The 21,173-nt window shown below is 40.1% G+C and overlaps 1 protein-coding gene across 1 annotated transcript in view; it reads right to left on the bottom strand.

The window, feature by feature from the left end:
- Positions 1-20,960, bottom strand: part of mei1 (meiotic double-stranded break formation protein 1) — a gene marked incomplete at its 5' end in the record, with an annotated part of 25,529 nt that extends 4,569 nt beyond the window's left edge. The window contains 21 exons of the mRNA XM_084112255.1: positions 1,212-1,374; positions 1,742-1,960; positions 2,245-2,395; positions 2,574-2,724; positions 4,716-4,813; positions 4,913-4,973; positions 5,965-6,076; positions 6,156-6,294; positions 7,330-7,409; positions 7,464-7,569; positions 7,760-7,894; positions 8,687-8,786; positions 9,591-9,710; positions 10,219-10,333; positions 14,025-14,137; positions 14,506-14,709; positions 19,528-19,633; positions 19,919-19,992; positions 20,306-20,356; positions 20,636-20,744; positions 20,844-20,960. Coding sequence (XP_083968381.1) covers positions 1,212-1,374; positions 1,742-1,960; positions 2,245-2,395; positions 2,574-2,724; positions 4,716-4,813; positions 4,913-4,973; positions 5,965-6,076; positions 6,156-6,294; positions 7,330-7,409; positions 7,464-7,569; positions 7,760-7,894; positions 8,687-8,786; positions 9,591-9,710; positions 10,219-10,333; positions 14,025-14,137; positions 14,506-14,709; positions 19,528-19,633; positions 19,919-19,992; positions 20,306-20,356; positions 20,636-20,744; positions 20,844-20,960 — 2,524 coding nt within the window. The remainder of the gene's footprint in view (positions 1-1,211; positions 1,375-1,741; positions 1,961-2,244; positions 2,396-2,573; positions 2,725-4,715; positions 4,814-4,912; positions 4,974-5,964; positions 6,077-6,155; positions 6,295-7,329; positions 7,410-7,463; positions 7,570-7,759; positions 7,895-8,686; positions 8,787-9,590; positions 9,711-10,218; positions 10,334-14,024; positions 14,138-14,505; positions 14,710-19,527; positions 19,634-19,918; positions 19,993-20,305; positions 20,357-20,635; positions 20,745-20,843) is intronic.
- Between the last annotated feature and the right edge of the window lie 213 nt (positions 20,961-21,173).

The following is a 21,173-nucleotide window of genomic DNA, read 5'->3' as shown; positions in this document are numbered from 1 at the left end:
TTCATGAATACGTGTGTTAATTTTGCATATCTGTCCGGTGTGTTTGTAGGTGTTGGGTCTGTGTGTGTGTGTGGTGGCTTGTTTGTTGCCTAGTAACCATCTAATTACTCCAATCAGTGATTCACCTGCAGCTAGTCAGCTGCCTATATCTAGCTGGAGTGAGACATGCTTGGTGTCGGTTCGTCACTCTTCTTTTGTTCCCTCACACAGTTCCTAGCTGAGTCATTCCTGCGTCTCGTCTGTGCAGTTCGGAGATCGATCTAGAGTTTTCTTCAACCAGGTCTGAGTTTCCACGCTGAGTTTGATTCCCGTCTCTTCATCTCTCTCTCTCTCTCTCTCCTGGGATTATTGCATTGAGTTCGCCAGCCTGATGCCTGTGCTTTACTGAGTATTTCCGCTGTCCTGTCTCTCACAATAAACTGCTATACTTGCATTTGGATCTACGACTCTCATTCTGACAATAGTAGCAAGCCTACCTGAAGGTGAATTGCATCCACTTCCCATTCCTCAACGACCCTGGTCACACCTAGGAGTAGATTTCATCACAGACCTTCCAGAATCCCAATCTTTCACCTGTGTTCCTGTGGCAGTCGACAGGTTCTCCAAAGCATGCCGAATCCCAATGAAGAACCTCCAGCTAAAGCACTTTTCCATCACGTGTTCAGAAACTTCGGCTTACCTGAAAACATTGTGTCCAACAGAGGCCCACATCATCTCCAGGGGACGGAAACCTTACCATCCCTCTCTTGTCCCTTTTCCATAAGGATCTGATGCTGCAGCCGGACAAAGAGATATGACTTACCTTTCATAAGCAGCTTCTTTGGTGTTGACTGTCTGTCACTGGACCGTCGCTGCGGAAACCGTAGGCTATTTAACCCAACAGCCGGGTTATTACTAGAAATTACCCAACGATTTTAAAAATGATATGATATACCTGATATATTTGGAAAATAACCCAACATATTGACCCAATATGTGTTACCCAACGGTTGGGTTTAAAAATCTGTTTTACTGGCGTTAGATTTGCTAATGCTTTGAGGGTCAGGTTTGGATTCCTGTGTTCCTGTCTCTGTCTGAATGTTGAATAAGTGTTTATCTTGATAATTGTACATTTTAAAGTCTAAACTGTCTTTTATGTCTATGCAAACAACAAATTTCCTTTCGACGACAATAAAGTATATTACTGCTGTGTGTGTGTGTGTGTCTCTGACCTGTGTGTTTGTGTCTCTGCAGGACGTTCATGAGTGCCGATCGGATGTGATCGGAGAGATCAGTTGTCCTGCTGATGCTGACGCCGTCGACTGAACACAGGTACGATCGCAACACACCGACGGCTGACTGAGACGCTGCGTTCTCGGCATCACACGCCACGCCCTCAACACACACACACACACGAAACTACATTTTCTGAGATTTGAACAGAGGTACAGTTGAACAGTGTTGATCATCAAATTAGACAATGTTAGTTTTAACTCTAGGAGAAAAGTCGTTCATTTTTAAGCTTTTTTGTGTGTGAATGTGAGCATGAGAGCGTGTGAGAGCGTGTGAGAGCGTGTGAGAGCGTGTGAGAGCGTGTGAGTGTGTGTTTGTGTGTGAGAGTGTGTGACCCATACACAAAAGAAATATATTAGAAATATATTTGAAATATATTTCTTTTGTGTATGGGGAGCAAGTGAGTTTTAGAGCTTGTGAGAGTGTGTGCGAGTGTGAGAGCGTGTGTGTGCGTGTGAGAGAGTGTCACCAGCATGTTCAGCAGCGCTGCAGGGTGTGTGTGTAGCAGCTCCAGCAGCTCCTGCTCCTCCTCCGGCCCGCGAGAGAGTCGTCCCGTCAGAGCCGGCGCCCCGAAGCGCTCCGAGAGCTCGGGATACTGGAAGATGAGGCTCAGCACGCAGAGAGGAAGAGCGCGAGAGAAGAGCGCGGGACAGGAGGACAGGGCTTTACTGACCACGCTCACTGACACCTGCACACACACACACACACGCACACGCTTCAGTCGCTGCTCACACTCAACCTCAGAGCTCTAGGGGTTGCTATGGTGTTGCTATGTGCTCATCAGACTGACAGACATGTACATAAACATGTTCATCACACACTGCAGTGTGTTAGCGTTTGTGTTTCTCTCACTGCGTCTGCTACTGGAACAGATGAGGTTCCAAAGGGAATTTATACGTTTCTTCATGTGTAGAAAGTGTGAGTGAGGTCACAAAGATGAGGTGTGTGTATTTGTGTGTGTTGTGCGGTCACCATGTCCAGGTGAGGGCCGCTGTGTTGATTGACAGACAACAGATAGAGGACTGAACTCAACACACACGCAGGAAGAGCGTCGTCACACTGATCCTGAACACACACGATGAAGCGCAGAACGCAGGAGAACACGGCCGAGTCACACAGAAACCTGTCACATGATCACAGAGGTTATCATCTCCTCTCCATCACTCAATGACATCACTCACTCTCTCACACACACACACACACACTCTCACACACTCGCACAATCTATCACTCTCTCACTCACACAAACTCACTCATACACACTCTCGCAAACTCACTCACACACGCTCTCACACACACACCTGTCTCCGTGCAGCAGCGAGAGGTACAGCAGGTGGATGATGCAGAACTGCGTGCTCCTGAGGGATTGTGGGATATCAGGGAGAAGGGAGGGCCAGTCGGACACACTACAGCACAGAGACGGCAGAGACTCCTGCAGGACACGCTGCACATCTGCGCAACACACACACACACACACACTCAACAGTGATCTTTTCAAAAGTAGAATGTTCTTTTTAGGTTTGCAGAATGCCAGGAGAGCGTTGTGTGTTTGCTGGGGAGAAACTGAAACTGAGATAAAAATGAATGAAAACTATACAGACCTATAAAAATAACAAAGAGAAAACCACACAACAAAATGACTAAAAACTTAATTAACCTGTTAAGCTGTAACCCCACTTTTGAAAAATCCCAAGAAATGACATACCCAAACTGAAACAGATACAGTTCATGAACCCTTTGTACTAAAAGCACAAGTATGATCTCATTTGAAAGCTGACACCTGGCAGTTTATTGTAAATGTAGAATTAATTATTGTCATAATGACAAAAATTGTTATAAATAGCTTCAAAGTTTTGTAAAGTTATTAGAAATTATTTTTTATGAAACATCCTCATGAAAAAAAAATTGAAGTTGGCACTGGAGCAATCTAGAAATGCACTACAGCTAATGCCACATGTCTAAACATTTTATGTTTAAAATCTTAAGATAATAAGTCTAAAACTCTGTATTTAGTGAAATGTTTTTCAAGACCATGTCATGTGACTTTATTTTGATTTGACGCTAAAATGCTACTGATGTTTATTGTCATCTTCTAACCATCTATCCAGTATATTGTCTTTATTGTTTTGTGGTGCAAACGAGCCCCATTCAGTCTCAGTCTCCCCCTGCACACATTCACACCTCTCCAGCCCGGTTATGGCTCTAAATATGCATTTCTTTTGTCTGCATTATAGTTACTAACGACTGGCTATTCACAGGCTATTCATAGGGTTTCAGTCACTAATTTCTTTTCTTAAAGTTCACCCTTACATTTTAAACTGTATCAAATGCATTTCTTGAATAAAGAAACATTTCAGTAAGCATTCAAAAAATAATAAAAATATAACTTCTAGGTGGCAGGTGCACCTAGGGCTAGCTAGCATGTTATCTTAGCACACCATCAATACACGACAATTTATGAGATTAAAACCATGTTTGTGCTTATAAACTTACTTTATAAAGCAAATCGAGTATTTTAAATAATTTTCTGTGATCTAATTTGGCTTCAGATAAAAAATCAGACAGAAAATATACTATTGGATAGTGTTCTGCACAACGATTCTATATAGATTAGCATTACATTATAAATATAATCTATTATTATGGAAATACCTGGCATGGATTGAAAAACACAGGTAACTCAAATATCATAGCAAACATGTTTATTGTCTTCAAAACTGCATGTTACAGCCATAGTTACAGCGCGATCTCGTTAGCTTTGTGTGTGTTCGAGGCTTCCTGGATTGTCACATGATTATGGCACTTCTTCATGTTCTAATACTGTGCACAGGGCGGCGAGGGCGCCCTCAGGCTATTGGTATGAATTCAAAACACAGTATCAGAGTTATGCAAACGCTCATAATGATTACATCGACGCATTTGGGTATAAATTCAATAAATATTATTCCTGTCTATAGAAATCTGATGTAAACCTATGAGAATATATCAATATTTCTCCAAATCTGCACATTTTTGAGCTAAAGCCCTGAGGCACGTTGTTTTGTGTATCGCTGTCATGACGACGGCACGGGAGTTTTTTTATGAATGAAAGCGGCTGACGCGCATAATTCATATCAAAGGTATCGACTAATTTTTTCATTTCATAACTCCTGAAACAAATTAAGAAATAACTGTCGCTATAAGTTTCTCAGAATACAATAGTGGTCAAATTCTGAAACTTGAGTCTTATATCTTTTTAATGATGTATAGTTTGTCAAGGTATAACATTAAATCTGATAGTAACTTTGAACTATATATAAATAAAACCGCTTCAGTGCGTCCGCGCTCTGGCAACGGTTAACAGGTTAAAATGTAAACAGAAAATTCTAAATGATATAAAAACTATAATATAAAACAATTTAAAATAACACACACACACACACACACACAGAGACAGACATTACCCTGTGTGTCTTCATGGTTCCAGGTGTCAGTGTTTGAGATCAGACACATGCAGAGCTTCAGGAGGAAATCACAGCAGATCTGATTCAGAGACGCGTTCCTGAAACACACACACACACACACACACACACACACACCATAAACACCTGCAGTTCAACACAACACACTCACTATCTGTGTGTATTTGTGTGTGTCTCACCTGTTCCCTGAACACAGCTGGGCTTTACCGTCCACAGTCAGTCTGATGAATCCAGATGCAGCTGACAAACACACACACACACACACACACACACACACACACACACACACACAGAGAGAATGAGAAGTTCTGATAATGGCAATGAGAATAACGCAGAATGACTGTGAGAGTCCAATAACAGAAGCAAGGGCTGGACGATGTGGCCAACATTTAAATCACAATATATTTCTTCATTTCGGCCGATACGATATAATTATGACATGAACAAATAAACGCTTCAGAAAAACTGCCAAGAACGCCCACAACGGATGTCAGTAACTACAAACTACAACAAGCCTATGAAACCTCCTCCTATAAAATTATATAATATTTTATAAAATAAAAAAGGTAAAAAATAAATGAATGTTCACCTTTTATTAGTATTTAGCCAAACAAGAAATGTGAAATCACTGTCAAATAGACATAAGACTCTCAACTTATGTACTCGGTTTTTCCTGGTCAGTGGCGGAATTGTTTTCTGAAACTGCAAAATAGCACCAGGGAACGTTTGCGCCGGAACACGCCTCCTCTCTTCGCTGAACCGCCCCCGGGAGCGCAAGTTCATTCCCTAATTTACCGCCGTGCGTCTGTGGAGGGAAAAGTCCGCTGTGTGTCGGGTGAGAAATAGGAATGATACATGTGTCGTGTACAAAGTCAATTGCGCTGGGTGCGAGATAGGGCCCTGTTGAGTGTTTATGACACTGAATTCATTCTGATTGATGAAGCCTTTACATTTTCAAACCAATTGAGCCGTCAATTCAATTCCTAACGGATTATTTGTTTGCATGTAAAAGTAGCCAGTGACAAATGCTTTAATGTATACTGAAATATCAGAAATGTGTTTAAAAATCATATCACCGTTATTAAAAAAAATTATACCAAGATATATATTTATATTGAATTATTGTCCAGCCCCTAATAGAAGCTCAAAACAGATTTATCATCCAGCAGGAGAAACTCGAACATCTGATTCAGAGTAGCCATGACCTTTGACCTCTGACCCCTGGTCTTACCGAGCTTCTTGGAGAAGGAGGTCATGTGAGCGGGACACAGAGCGAACTGACGAGACAGAACCGAGAGGAAGAGCTGCAGCGTCTGTGGAGACGAGAGCCGTTCGCACACGCCCTACACACACACACACACAGGGGTCAGTGTACCTGTAGAGTTCAGCATGTGTGTGTGTGTGTGTGTGTGTGAGACTCACAGTGAATGCAGGGATGCAGGTGGTGTCGCAGCAGTGCAGCACAAACACACACACCGACTCCAGCGTCTCCTGCTGCTGCGCTGGAGCTGAACACACACCGTCCGTCAGAGCCGACTCACACACACACACCTCCAGCAACCTATGCTCACACACACACACACACACACACAGATCTGTTCAGATGCTCTAACACAGGCTTTCACAAACTAGGCTTTCTCATATATATATATAATTTCATTAAAAAAATAGGGTTTTTTTTCTAAATAAAAAATCTAATAAAACATTAATGATTAATAAAATCAAAACAATACAATACAAAACTCAATAAACAGAACACCAATTTAAAATGAATAGAATTATATATTGGTTAAACTAAAAAGGAATAATTGTAAAATCATAAACAAAATAAAACACTTACTAAAACTGAAATCATGAAAATGTAAAATTAAATGCAAAATAAAACCCAACGATATATATCGCACAAATGTACATTTAAATAAATATTTTAAAATAATAAATAATAAGATAATTTAAAAAAATTAATCACAAAAATGTAAATATGTATTTAAAAAAGTATTTACACAATCAAACAATCAAAATAAAACATTTACCAAACATTTATGAAATCGTAAAAATGTAGATTTAACAAATTACTTAAATTACTATTACAAAAACGTACAATTAAAATAAGCCATACAAGTATTCTTTACTTCAATGAGCTCAATGTTTCTGCATTAAATTATTACATTGTTTAAATTAATACATTTTTATCTAACTGTGACTTTGTATATGTAGATTTCTGAAACACTTAGACAGTTTCCTCTGATAACAGAGCAATCACTCTACATTGTAATGTGGACTCATGAGTCATGCATTTTCTGTAAAGCTGCTTTGAAATTATGTGTATTGTGAAAAGTGCTATACAAATAAAAGTGAATTGAATTGAATTGAAAATAAAAAACAATCAAAAGAAAATAAAAAAAATATTTTTTAAACCATAAAAATGCACATCAGAGAATCATGAACATGTTTATAAATAATGAAAATATTAACTTCAAATCTCAGAGGAACTTCAAGAAAAAAGTGTGAATAGTTAATCTCACACATGACGTCTGCTGTTTGAGCTCATCAGAGTGTGTGTGTGTGTGTGTGTGTGTGTGTTTGTGTGTCTGACCTGCAAGCAGCATCGAAGCATGTGAGCGTTTGCATTAAAACTCCTGCTGATGACACTGATTCTGGACCAGAGCTGATCTCCTGAACACACACACACACACACACACATGATCATGAGTGGATCAGACTGATCACATGACCACTGATAAGAACACACACACTCACTCTGCACTTGGACATCACGGCCTCCACGACTCTCCTGACATCTGAGAATTGAACCGGACTGGACTGATGGTTCGGCCTGTGAAGACGCGCGCACGTGTGCACACACACACACACACACACACACACACACACACACACACACACACACACACAACAGTGAGTGTTCGTTTTACTCTACAGATGATATCATGAGTGCATACATCAGTATCAGGTGTAGGTGTGTGTGTGTGTGTGTGTGTGTGTGTGTGTGTGTGTGTGAGAGAGACCTGAGCAGGACGTTGGCGGCTCGAACTGCACACATGGACACCTGCAGACAGGAAGTGGCCATGCCCTCCACGATGACATCACACACACCTGTGAACTCAGAGGCGGTCGGGAACAAGCGCACAGCTGCAGGCTGCCTGCACACACACACACACACACACACATTACTTGCAATTTGAAGAAGTTTTTGTTTTTCATGAGACTTTTCCTACTTCTTACTTCAGTACAAAAAGTGTATTTTTGTCTTTGACAAAAATAGATTTCTTGAGGATTTAATATTTTATAATAGGGTTTTAATATTATCAAAATATAAATATAAAAGCAAAATGTGTGGAAAAAATGATATTAGTTAGTGGAAATGGCTAATAAATCTATAAGTGCTCCTCTGCCGCCATCTACTGGTTATAGTGTTAACTTCATATCTTTTTGTATTTTTAAACAAAAGCATTTGTTTGACACATGAAAGTTTTCCTACATCTTAAAACTTTTTAGTTTTACAAATGGGGACAATCTTTGAAAGATGAAAGATGTTTTTGGTCATCACATTAAAAATAACATTTCAATTGGATAATATTTAGAGCTTTGAAGTGCTGGAAATAGTGTGAAAGTCCTTCATTAGTGCTTGAATTTCACTCTCAAAAGGTTGTACGAACCCTGACATGAATAATGTAAAAACATTCAACTATTACTGCCACAATACCATTGTTACAGTTAGCGTTGCTACATTAAATCCATGTTGAATGTTGGCGATTTGTGGATTGAGAAGCCTTCTATAACTTGTTCGTTCATGGCACAATGTTTCTCCTGGTTTCCAAGTCAGCACTGTTTGATCTGATATATCTGTGGTTTACAACAGAGAATTCATGTATGATCCTAATAAAGACAACAGAAGTCAGAGGAAAGAGAAAGCTAGACGTGTGATGTTTGACCTGTCCAATATGGCCGACAGCAGCTCCAGTCCCTGTTTCTGCACCTCAGTGTTGGACTTTCCCAGAGTCTCTTTCAGACATCGCACTAACGGCTCCATACCTCAAACACACACACACACACATACATACTTACACTTCTGAAGAATGATAGATTCTGATTAGTATTAATGTATAAAGAGCAGCCTTTAACGGCAATGAACTCTCTGTAGCCGCGTAACCGTTTCCATTACAGATTTGCGCAAAACTTTTGCGATATTTTTTTAAATGTCGATAAAAATCTATTTAGAAATTATGGCGTTTCCACTTACTGATTATATGTGACTAAAACGTTTTTTTTTTTCTTGCGCGATAACTCATTTAAAAAATCATGGCGACTGATGTTGGTAGGTTTACGCAGGCTATATCCCAGCCACCACACTAGACATTATTATTATTAATGGAAGGAGACGTAGGCGTGTATCCAAGCATTAATAGCAAGGAAAGACATATGAGTGTTTCTGGGTGTTTCTCCCTCATTTCTGCTTCAAGATCTTGATAAATTGTGGCATTTCTTTGTGGTTTAGAATCCAGCAATTCTGTGATACTTTTGTCTTTTGATACACCTCTGTCTCGTATTCTGTCCAAACACACCGCACCATCTACGTCAGGTTACCTATAAATGCAAAATATTCCTTTTTCGAACTGCCTGAAAACCACCTCATGCGAGAGTAAATACTTTTTTTGCGATATATGAGAATTTTTGAAAAATTGCCGTGTTTCCATTGGGCGTATTTTCAATTCGCAATTTCAGTTTGAGCAATATGAAGGGTAATGGAAATGCGGCTTGTGATGTGCATCTGCTCCTGATCTGGAGTCTGATGAATGGAGAGGAATGAGTTTGGGCTCAGCAGCTGCGGGATCTCACCGTAGACGGCGTGGCACTGCGAGAAGAAGAGCGGGTCCTCGGACAGCAGCAGTAAACAGCTGAAGACGGACCACAGCAACACGTCAGTGCAGCCGCTGCTCATCACCTCCAGCAGGAACTCTGACACACACACACACACACACACACACATTCATATGCTGTCCTGTTTATGTGTGGGAATGAATGAAAGACACTCCGACATGGTGCAACATCAGCGTGTGTAAAGTTGTGTATTATGTATGTTACGTGTTACATCTTACGTCTTGAGTATGTTACGTGTTACGTCTTCTGCATGTTACGTCTTGAGTATGTTACGTGTTACGTCTTATACATGTTACGTCTTGAGTATGTTACGTCATAAATCTTATGTATGTTACATATTTATGTTACGTCTTACGTCTTATGTATGGTACGTCTTGTGTATGTAACGTCATACATCGTAAGTATGTTATGTCCTACTTCTTATGTATGTTACGTCTTACGTCTTACATATGTTACGCCTTATGTATGTTACATATTTATGTTACGTCTTATGTATGTAAAATGTTATGATTTAATTAATTCATGTTTACACTGGTTCTGCGATGCGATCAGTTTGGTTGATGTTGTAGTTAGTGAAGCATCTCACCGGGTAAATCGGCCTGAATGAAGGCGGCAGTGAAGCGCCGAGGAGCGTGAATCAGTACGGCACACACACAGCGCACCGACACCACCTGAAGAGAGTCCTGAGTGCTCAACAACAGCTACAACACACACACACACACACACACACATTTACATCAACAACAATCATTATCCATACATTACAGTAGTGTTGTCACGATACCAAAATTGTTGTTTCGATACCGATACCAAGTCAAGTATTGCGATTTCGATACTTTTTCGATACTTTTCCTGAAAAGGGAGAAACACTCTCAAATATCATTGCTGTGCTTTATTTTAAAACCAGGACAACATTCTAATCATATAACACACTAATAAATGAACATATGAACAGCAGATATATTAAACATTTGAACAAAATATGAAATATCAAAATATAAAAAATATATTAGAGCAATGACATTCAAGGTAAAAATATATAAATTTAGCAGCATTATCTCATTTATCATAAGAAACATAAGAGCTTTATGTTGATTCTGAACTTTGAATAAAAATATGAACAGCAATTATATTAAACAATGTTTAATATTGGTATGATAAGCCTTATTGGTGATATATTTGACATATGGGGATAGAGTTGTGGAAGGCCTATACTTCATGTTAAACATAAATATATAGCAGCAAAGACAACGTCGGCAGTGTTGACGGCAAAATAGGCTACAGAATAATTCGTTCTGTATTGAGAGGTGCAATATTTGAAAATCGATCATATTTTTTAAATTACATTTTATATTGTATTTGTCAAAACTTTCAAACATCAAAATGTCATTGATTAATATGTATTCGTGTCAAAATGACATGGAAACATCTTTTCCTATTCTATTTTGCCTGGAAACGCTTCCAACACGCGTGCGTGTCGCGTGAAAAATAGGCGTCGGTTCTATTTCTACCATGCACGCGTTTTCCGCGCGTCTCGAGCTGCACCCAGACGCGTGTCACGCAGGCAGTTAACATGGGAGCCGAAATCAAAACGGACACGACACGCAGCCAGTGTGTGTCAGGCCTTTACAAATCTGGAACGCGGTCATTCTTAGAAGCGATAGCCTACTAATAAATTAAGGAATCGTGACGTATTTAATTTCCGGTTTTCTTTTGAAGTATCGGTGCACCGTGCAACAGAGCAAGGTAGGCAACTTACTTCCATATGTCACTCCTCCTCGCGTCATCTTTTTCTACGAGTCGTGGACCACTTGTGCTCATAGACAGTATATAAACGATTGTGCTCGCACATGCAGCCATCTCTGTAGTGTTTTGTCACATGACACTGACAGCGGCAGGTTCTTTGCTGCGTGCGTCAGGAAAAAACACAGACGTCCATAGGGAGGCTTTTTTTTTTTTTTAAAGTATCGATACTGATAAATTTAGGTATCGTGACGTAGGGGTGGGCGATATGACCTAAAATTAATATCACGGTATTTTTCATCTTTTGAACGGTGACGGTATAATATCACGGTATAACTTTTTTTTTTCACCAATAAAGAAATTTTCATTGATTTACTCCTTGATATTTATTCCTTTATAAGCAGTTATATATTACTGTATTCTAAATATAATTAGCCTATGTTTTATCCACAACTTTAAATGCTTTAATTTAGGCTATTTTGTAACAGCGCCACAGTTTAGCGCACCACGTAGAACACTCGGGAACCGCACCTGTGGCTGGCTGCACTGCTGCTTCGTGCTCAGTAAGGAATATAGGTAGTAATCCCTATGTGTCTGTCTGTCCGTTTGCATTTTGATTATTTCGAGAACCGTTCATCCAATCGACTTCACAAGGGAGTGCAGTGTCGCATTTGGTGCAATATAGACAGACACGCGAGACGCGACACGTTCAGAATTAATAGTAAACTACAGAACAGCGCGAGCGGGAAGCGGCGCACCTCACGCGAGCAGGGCGGCTATATTCTCCGAGAACGGACACTGCACTAGTGATATAAAACGCACACAGTCTGTTAATTAAGCAATACTTTTAAGGTAGTCTAATATTTTTCTGACTAACAAATTACTGACACAGTAAAGGGTAGATTTAAATAAAGAAAAACGAAATTTAAATAAAGAAAAACGAAATTTAAATAAAGAAAAAAACGAAATTTAAATACAGAAAAAATGAAATTTAAATAAAGAAAAACGAAATTTAAATAAAGAAAAACGAAATTTAAATAGGCCTAAAGAAAAACTAAATTTAAATAAAGAAAAAACGAAATTTAAATAAAGAAAAACGAAATTTAAATAAAGAAAAACGAAATTTAAATAGGCCTAAAGAAAAACGAAATTTAAATAAAGAAAAAACGAAATTTAAATAAAGAAAAACGAAATTTAAATAAAGAAAAAAACGAAATTTAAATACAGAAAAAATGAAATTTAAATAAAGAAAAACGGAATTTAAATAAAGAAAAACGAAATTTAAATAAAGAAAAAACAAAATTTAAATAAAGAAAAACAAAATTTAAATAAAGAAAAAACGAAATTAAGTTTGCCTAAATTAAAAACGAGATTAATTTAGATTGATAATAACGGGTAAAAAGTCTAATACATTTTGTTTATTCTATTTTCCACAATGTCAAAGCAACAGCAGCAATACAAGCTCAGGCATGCACTTCGGTTCATACAAACTCCGCTGTTCTGCGCTCTAGCCAGAGAACACTCTTGTTGCAGGAACACTCAGGCGTCGGTTCTATTTCAAGCATGCACGCGTTTTCCGCGTGGCTCGAGCCGCGCCTGAGACGCGTGTCTCACGCAGGCAGTGTGCAAACTCCAACCTTTTAACATGGGAGCCGAAATAAAAACAGACACCCAACGCAGCTGAGACTCTCAGGCCAGCAGCCAGTGTGTCGCCGGCCTTATTCAAGCGCGAATGAGAACCGTTTCGCGGGGGATCCCAGGTGTCAATAAAACAAAAACAAAAACGTTTTTTCATTGTTGTTTTATAAATGCTCTGACAATTGTTTAATAAATGTTCAATCAAAATGCAAAACATCGCGTCTTTTTTTTTTTTTTTTAGTCGACTAATCGTTGTGCAGGACAGGACTTTGGTCGACTAAGCATTTCTTTGGTTGACTACAGCCCTAATGTAAATGCAGCCGTTCAAGGAACATAATTGATTTATTACGGTATTGACGGTATTAGAAAATCCATGTCGTGGCGCAATGTCACACCGGTGATGACTATGACACCGGTGTACCGCCCACCCCTATCGTGACGTTTTTAATTTCCGAGTATCGCGATACTTTTGAAGTATCGATACATCGTGCAACACTACATTACAGTTATCTAACTTGCCTTTTTTCCCCTATCACATATTTTGGTGGTGCTTTAAAACTTTCTGCAGGCTCTTCCCCCAGTGGGTGGAGTCATGTTATACAGTTCACTGCACTATTGTACAATCAAATCTGTCTCTAATTTTGGCAAAATCATTGGAAAGCTCTCAAGGTTCCATGTTTGGTGTGATATTGAGAGAGAAATGCATTAATCTGTGAAGAGAGCGCATCAGCCAGTGGCTGTTCCTGATACAGCGCATGAACAGAGTAAGCAACCTCAATTTTTGTGGGAAAAAATTTTTTTGAAAAAACTGTGCAACACGAATTGGTTAGATGTTGATTATATAGCAAAATTAAAGTCCAAATTATTTTGTTAAACATATTTTGTAGAAAATAAGAAATGTTTTGTTCAGTGCATCTCTGTAAAAACTTTTAACGCTTTCACTTTTTGAAGCTTCTTCTGCAATAATCCGTGTTTTTCCAATAATCAGAGTGTGAGTGTGTGTGTTCAGACCTTCTTCAGGATGAGCGGCAGTGGTTGATACGGCAGCGGATCTTCAGCGCCATCCGTCAGATTCATCAACACACACACCACCTCAGAGTACTGGCACATCTGCTTCACAACACCTGCAACACACACACACACACACACATGTACAGGTAATCACTCATATTTCACAGTAAATGTTTTGTTAGATGCCATGCATGGAAAAATCACAGAAATAAAAAATACGGAAATAAAAAAGTTTACGGCATTAGTTCAGACAGAGAGATTGTTTTCCTTGAGAAAAACTTTCATCTGTTCTGTACCTGATATATATCCAAATGAATCAATATTGCATCAAATCAAGAGAGGAACTGAATCGAATATCAAGATTGTGAATCAACATTGAATCGTGAGATATGTGTCAATGCCCAGCCATAGTCCTTAGCTAAACATGCTCATAAATGTGTTTATATGTAAGTGTGTGCAGGTTTCTGAGAGGGACTCTCACCCAGGCAGTTGATGGTGAGCGCTGTGGTGTGTGTGTTTGAGAGTGTGTGCAGCAGTAACACACACATGCGCTGACGGAGAGCGTCTGTTAGCATCTGGACGGCGGAGGCGGAGCTCCAGATCCTCAACAACACGTAACACACACCGGCCTTCACGTCCTCATCCGAGAGCAGCAGAGCAGCACACACACACTCCAGCACACGTGCTGCACACACACATCACACACGATAACACACACACACACACATTTTTTTTTAAATAAAACTTTTTTAATTAATATAAAATCATTAAAAAACAATATATTTTAAATACAAACAATTCAAATAAAAACTTATAATAAACATATTTTAAATAAAACAATAATTATTATATCATTAAAATAAATAAAAAAATACTACAAAAAGATTAAATATTGTATTTGTTTACCTGCGTGTAATTAATTGACACCAGAGAACCGCTATCATGGGAATTTGTTTATATATTATTCTAATATATTATATTAAAGGGGTTATGAACTGAAAATTCAAATTTTCCTTGCTCAGTTTTGACAAAAACAGCTTTTATTGAAACCATGGCCAGAAAACGACAGGATCTGAGAAGTGGAGACTAAAGACCACCTTTAGAAGAATAGCAACACCTACGTTAGTGAATAGTGACATGAGAATGTGAAAAGATTGACACAGGATCAAAACCATTACCTTCCAAAGATCCTGATGCTAGGAAAGTGTTGTAAGTAACATGTAAACAAACACCTAAGTAACCATGTTTATTTTAATGCCTGATCTGTGATTAGTGATTAAATTACAAACAGAAAGCGATCAAAGAACGATCCCTTTCCAATCGCCCAAGCTGTCAATCACACAGTGCGAGCTTATCTGGACACTTGCCAAGACTCATTATGAAATCAATGACGCTGTTACACTGCACAACGAAGCTCTTACTGACTGTACTTACGTTGTGTTTGCAGTTATTCGGTGAACACATTTGTGAGAGCGCAGAAATTGCGTTGCAATGATGAGATCACTTCATTCACGCGATCAATAGGCTGTCTGTCATCTGCTCAAAGCTCATCACTGCAACCTTTCATGTGCTGGGAATAGATCTAAATATATAATCAACACTTTTCATGATTCATTAATCTCAATAGGTGTTATAGTAAAAACTTAGTAAAAGTTTTCGAGAGAGTTCTTCCACATGTAGTAATACTAGCTATTTCATATGCAAAGATGTCAGCCAATCACAGCAGTGGGCGTTTACACTGAAGTCTCACAGCAGCCAATCACAGCAGTGGGCGTTTACACTGAAGTCTCACAGCCAATCACAGCAGTGGGCTTTACACTGAAGTCCACAGCCAATCACAGCAGTGGGCGTTTACACTGAAGTCTCACAGCCAATCACAGCAGTGGGCGTTTACACTGAAGTCTCACAGCAGCCAATCACAGCAGTGGGCGTTTACACTGAAGTCTCACAGCCAATCACAGCAGTGGGCTTTACACTGAAGTCCACAGCCAATCACAGCAGTGGGCGTTTACACTGAAGTCCACAGCCAATCACAGCAGTGGGCGTTTACACTAAAGTCTCACAGCCAATCACAGCAGTGGGCGTTTACACTGAAGTCTCACAGCCAATCACAGCAGTGGGCGTTTACACTGAAGTCTTACAGCCAATCACAGCAGTGGGCGTTTACACTGAAGTATCACAGCCAATCACAGCAGTGGGCGTTTACACTGAAGTCTCACAGCCAATCACAGCAGTGGGCGTTTACACTGAAGTATCACAGCCAATCACAGCAGTGGGCGTTTACACTGAAGTCTCACAGCCAATCACAGCAGTGGGCGTTTACACTGAAGTATCACAGCCAATCACAGCAGTGGGCGTTTACACTGAAGTATCACAGCCAATCACAGCAGTGGGCGTTTACACTGAAGTCTCACAGCCAATCACAGCAGTGGGCGTTTACACTGAAGTCTCACAGCCAATCACAGCAGTGGGCATTTACACTGAAGTCTCACAGCCAATCACAGCAGTGGGAGTTTACACTGAAGTCTCACAGCCAATCACAGCAGTGGGCGTTTACACTGAAGTCTCACAGCCAATCACAGCAGTGGGCGTTTACACTGAAGTATCACAGCCAATCACAGCAGTGGGAGTTTACACTGAAGTATCACAGCCAATCACAGCAGTGGGCGTTTACACTGAAGTCTCACAGCCAATCACAGCAGTGGGCGTTTACACTGAAGTCTCACAGCCAATCACAGCAGTGGGCATTTACACTGAAGTATCACAGCCAATCACAGCAGTGAGCGTTTATACTGAAGTATCACAGCCAATCACAGCAGTGGGAGTTTACACTTAAGTATCACAGCCAATCACAGCAGTGGGAGTTTACACTGAAGTCTCACAGCCAATCACAGCAGTGGGAGTTTACACTGAAGTATCACAGCCAATCACAGCAGTGGGAGTTTACACTGAAGTCTCACAGCCAATCACAGCAGTGGGCGTTTACACTGAAGTTTCACAGCCAATCACAGCAGTGGGCATTTACACTGAAGTATCACAGCCAATCACAGCAGTGGGCATTTACTAGGGGTGTAACGGTACGTGTATTCGTACCGGACCGTTTCGGTACAGGGCTTTCGGTTCGGTGACCGAATGCAATACGGTACTGAATGACCGAATGCAATATTTTGTGTGCGGAACATAGGTACATTTTCGTGTTTCCACACGAACATATTAAGTGGCGGAAGTCTCCGCGTTCAGCGCAAATCCCGCCCTGCAGCTGATTCTAAAGTTTTACCTATGAGTTTTACCCGTCGTCACCAGGCGGGAAGGAAGTCGACCGGAAGTTGAAGCCGGCCGCGTGCCACCATCTTGTAGCAGAACTTCACCTGCTGTTAGCATCCCATTGACTCCCATTCATTTTGGCGTCACTTTGACAGCGAATAACTTTACATCTGAGGCGTTTGAAGACTCCATTTGTCCATTATTTATTTCTAAAGAAACACGACAATGTATAAAATGCTCCATTACCTTGTAGCTTATGTTATGGCCCCGTAGAAGCAGTTTTTGTAAAAGTAGGCTAACGATTGCGTCATAACCACGCGACTCTCTGTCGCACAGTAGAGAAATTACCGTATGGACGGGAGGAGAAGCTCGCAGGCAATCGGGGGGACGTGGAGGCAAAATGACAATATAATTAATCAGAATACCTAGCAAAAGTTGCTCCTGCTCCTAGCTCATGGACAGCTCCTACTCACACTCTCCGTCTCTGCAAGATTCGGAAGGGAATGATTCAGATTTCTCTTGGCACAGCTACTAGAAGACAGACGGGTTGCTCACGTGGTCCATGTAATGCTTGCTTGCTCGGTTTGAGTCTGCGCGTCAGGAAAGGAAGTGCTAAGAAATCGCTAAAAATGAGCTTCACTTGTCTCAATTGAGATCCAATGAGATGGCTCTGTCCACTTCTTATACTGTCTATGGTCGTCACTGTAACCTAAACCTATGAAATCGACTGCAGGGCGAAAAAAAGCTTTTCCGCTCCGTGTGCGCCGCCGCACTCTCCGTTCCGTGTGTGTGTGTGTGTGTGTGTGTGTGTCTGCCTTTTACAGTCTATGGTGTCTGCGCGCTGCGCTCTCTGCTCAATGTTCAATCAATGTTCAATGTTCGACTCCGTGTTTGCGCTGCGCGTTCTGCTCTGTCGTTAACGGCCCAAACACTCCAATCATGTACCGATCACGCACTGGAAAAGCAAAGTCCGCTCAAATAAGGTGAAATTTCTCAGTAGTAGACTTCTGTTTGCTGAGCTGGTATAGTCATGCTGGCAACAATGGTAAAATGACCTGCTCTGATCACATGCTCTGGTAATAATAGCTTTGTAGGGCTATATTTTATTTTGATAATTAGTAAAAAAAATGGAAGAAAAAAAAATCTTAAATTGATTAGGTTGATTGTTTATATATTAATACTATATTTAATATACTTAATATATATACTTAATATTAATACATTGATATATTTATGTTTAATATTATTTTAATATAGGGCTATTTTATGTTCCTTTTTTCCCCCGGTGTTTCATTTAATTAGATGATTCTAAGTTTAATTATTGATGATTACAAGCTTGGAGGATTGTGCATTTAATTAGTTCTTTTTTTTTAATCGATTCCCAGCCTTAATTTTTAAATATGAGCAGGCCTACAAGCGGGGATTGGTAATGCGGCACTGTAATCATAGTTATTTATATTTTTCATTACATTTATTATGTGATATTGGTTTGAGACAGAGTATTTTATTTAGTGGAGAACTTTGCAGCAGTATTTAATTTCTTATTCTTTTTTTTATTTTATCTATATTTTATTATATTTTATTAAAAAGTGTTTAAAAAAGTGTAAACAAATTTTAAAAAAGTTTATAGTAATAAACAACCTGCAGTTTAATGTTTGCATTTCTTTCCCTTACTGTACCGAAAATAAACCGAACCGTGACTTTAAAACCGAGGTACGTACCGAACCGTGATTTTTGCGTACCGTTACACCCCTAGCATTTACACTGAAGTCTCACAGCCAATCACAGCAGTGGGCGTTTACACTGAAGTCTCACAGCCAATCACAGCAGTGGGCGTTTACACTGAAGTATCACAGCCAATCACAGCAGTGGGCGTTTACACTGAAGTCTCACAGCCAATCACAGCAGTGGGCGTTTACACTGAAGTATCACAGCCAATCACAGCAGTGGGCGTTTACACTGAAGTCTCACACAGACACGCCCATTCAAAATCAGGCTAGGAAAAATGCCTTTTATTATGACAATTTTTCATGTAAAAATCAAAAAAAACTAACATTATATAAGGAAACCCTAGGCAACATTATAAAACAATAAAATAACCCAGTTAATGACCCCTTTAATATTTTAGTCCAAAGATACTTGGCTGAGAAAACATGTTTGAGAATCGCTGCCATAAATTAAGTCTACTAAGGCAAAGGCAGTAAACGTCATTAAGTGTGATGTGTTCAGACAGTCTTACAGCGGCTGGACGTGAGTGTTTGGCTCAGAGCAGGATGAGCATCCAGCAGTTTCCCCAGGAACATGACAGAGGACAGAGACGCTTTCAGACCCCCGACATCAGTCCACTGAGAGAGAGAGTGTGTGTGTATGTATGTGTGTGTGTGTGTGTGTGTGTGAGAGAAAGAGAGAGAGAGAGAGAGAGAGAGAGAGAGAGACACTGGTAACAATCACATCGGCTGAACTAGTGTCAAAGAGTGTGTGAGTGAGTGTGTGTGTGTGTGTTCATGATTTTCTATCCTGGTGGGGACTTCAACCTGAATGCACACAGACTCATGGGGACTCGTGTCACAGTGTGTGTGTGTGTGTGTGTGTGTGTGTGTGTGTGTGTGTGTGTGAGTGAGTGTTCACACCCGTGACTGGATCTGGTCCAGGATGAAGAGCAGAAGCGCTTGATTCGGGACGTCCAGCGTCACTTGCAGCAGAACTGAAACAGAAACACACTTCTCAATCTCATAGATGCCGCAGACCTCAAAACATGATCATTTGGCAAAAACTGCTAAATAGACCCTCTTTTCCACACTTCCAGGGTCACAGTTGTGTGAACCGAGGTGGTGAACGGGAAATATCACAGCAAATATGATTTTTGTGTTCATATTTGCTCCAATAGCTAAAGAAAAAAAACCTCACAACAACTTTCTACGGCTTATCATCAAAAACGAAAAGAAATATGGAGAGATTGATTGTACATGTCATAAATGTACACAAAATCTAAAAATATATATATAAATATTGATCACCCTGTACGGTCTGATCCAGCAGTGATGAATCCACGGCGATGAACAGCGTTCCTGAAACATATGAGTTACATTCTGAAGTTAGTTATGTTGTTTCACAATGTCAAAGTGATTAATTTTAAAGTTTGTGAAGATTATCATCAAAAAAACTTTTGTTGGTCACAGAGCTAATTTTCTACAATAATCATACTAAAGTTAAGCCAATGACAAATCTAATATAATCTAGAGACTTTGTTCATACATATCGCACAATAAACAGAGAAGAGTAACAGAAATGTCATATTTAGTGGTATTTTGTAGACTGCACACTAATCATGAGTGTGTTTCTCTTACTTAGTAATGATGAGATGAAGTTTATTCTTCCTTCTTCTTCGCGATACAACAGCTCGCGAACCGCGGCCACGCGCATCACGGACACGAGCGCCGCGCGCTTGCGCACCGCCTGCAATATGATTTTGAACGTCAATCATGAACTTACACACGATGGCGATCGTTAAACGCGCTTTTTATTTCAGATGTATCCAAATATTACTGTTCTTACCGATACATCCGACCTGTCCATCATCTCCAGGACGCACGCGACGCAAATGCCGCCGCGCTCCCACCGCGGCCCGTGTGCGTCGTGAATCTTCTCACAGATCGCGTCTGAACTCGACATGTTTCAGGTTATTCGACACGAAATTGACTGATGTGATAATTCTGAGTGCAATATATCAGTTTGACGCGATTAAAAGACTACAATCACGATACTAATGTAAACGAGCGCGAAGAAGATTCGGTCTGACCAATCAGAGCGAGATCACGAGAACCATTAACCAATCAGATCCAACAATGCTTAAACCAGCCGCGGCGCTACCATTGGGCCCGGGTG

This window comes from Abramis brama (genome assembly GCF_963993115.1).
Source record: "Abramis brama genome assembly, chromosome: 1".
Taxonomy (NCBI): Eukaryota; Metazoa; Chordata; class Actinopteri; order Cypriniformes; family Leuciscidae; genus Abramis; species Abramis brama.
The sequence above is the reverse complement of the archived record's forward strand: the minus strand, read 5'-3'. Positions and strand labels throughout refer to the sequence as shown.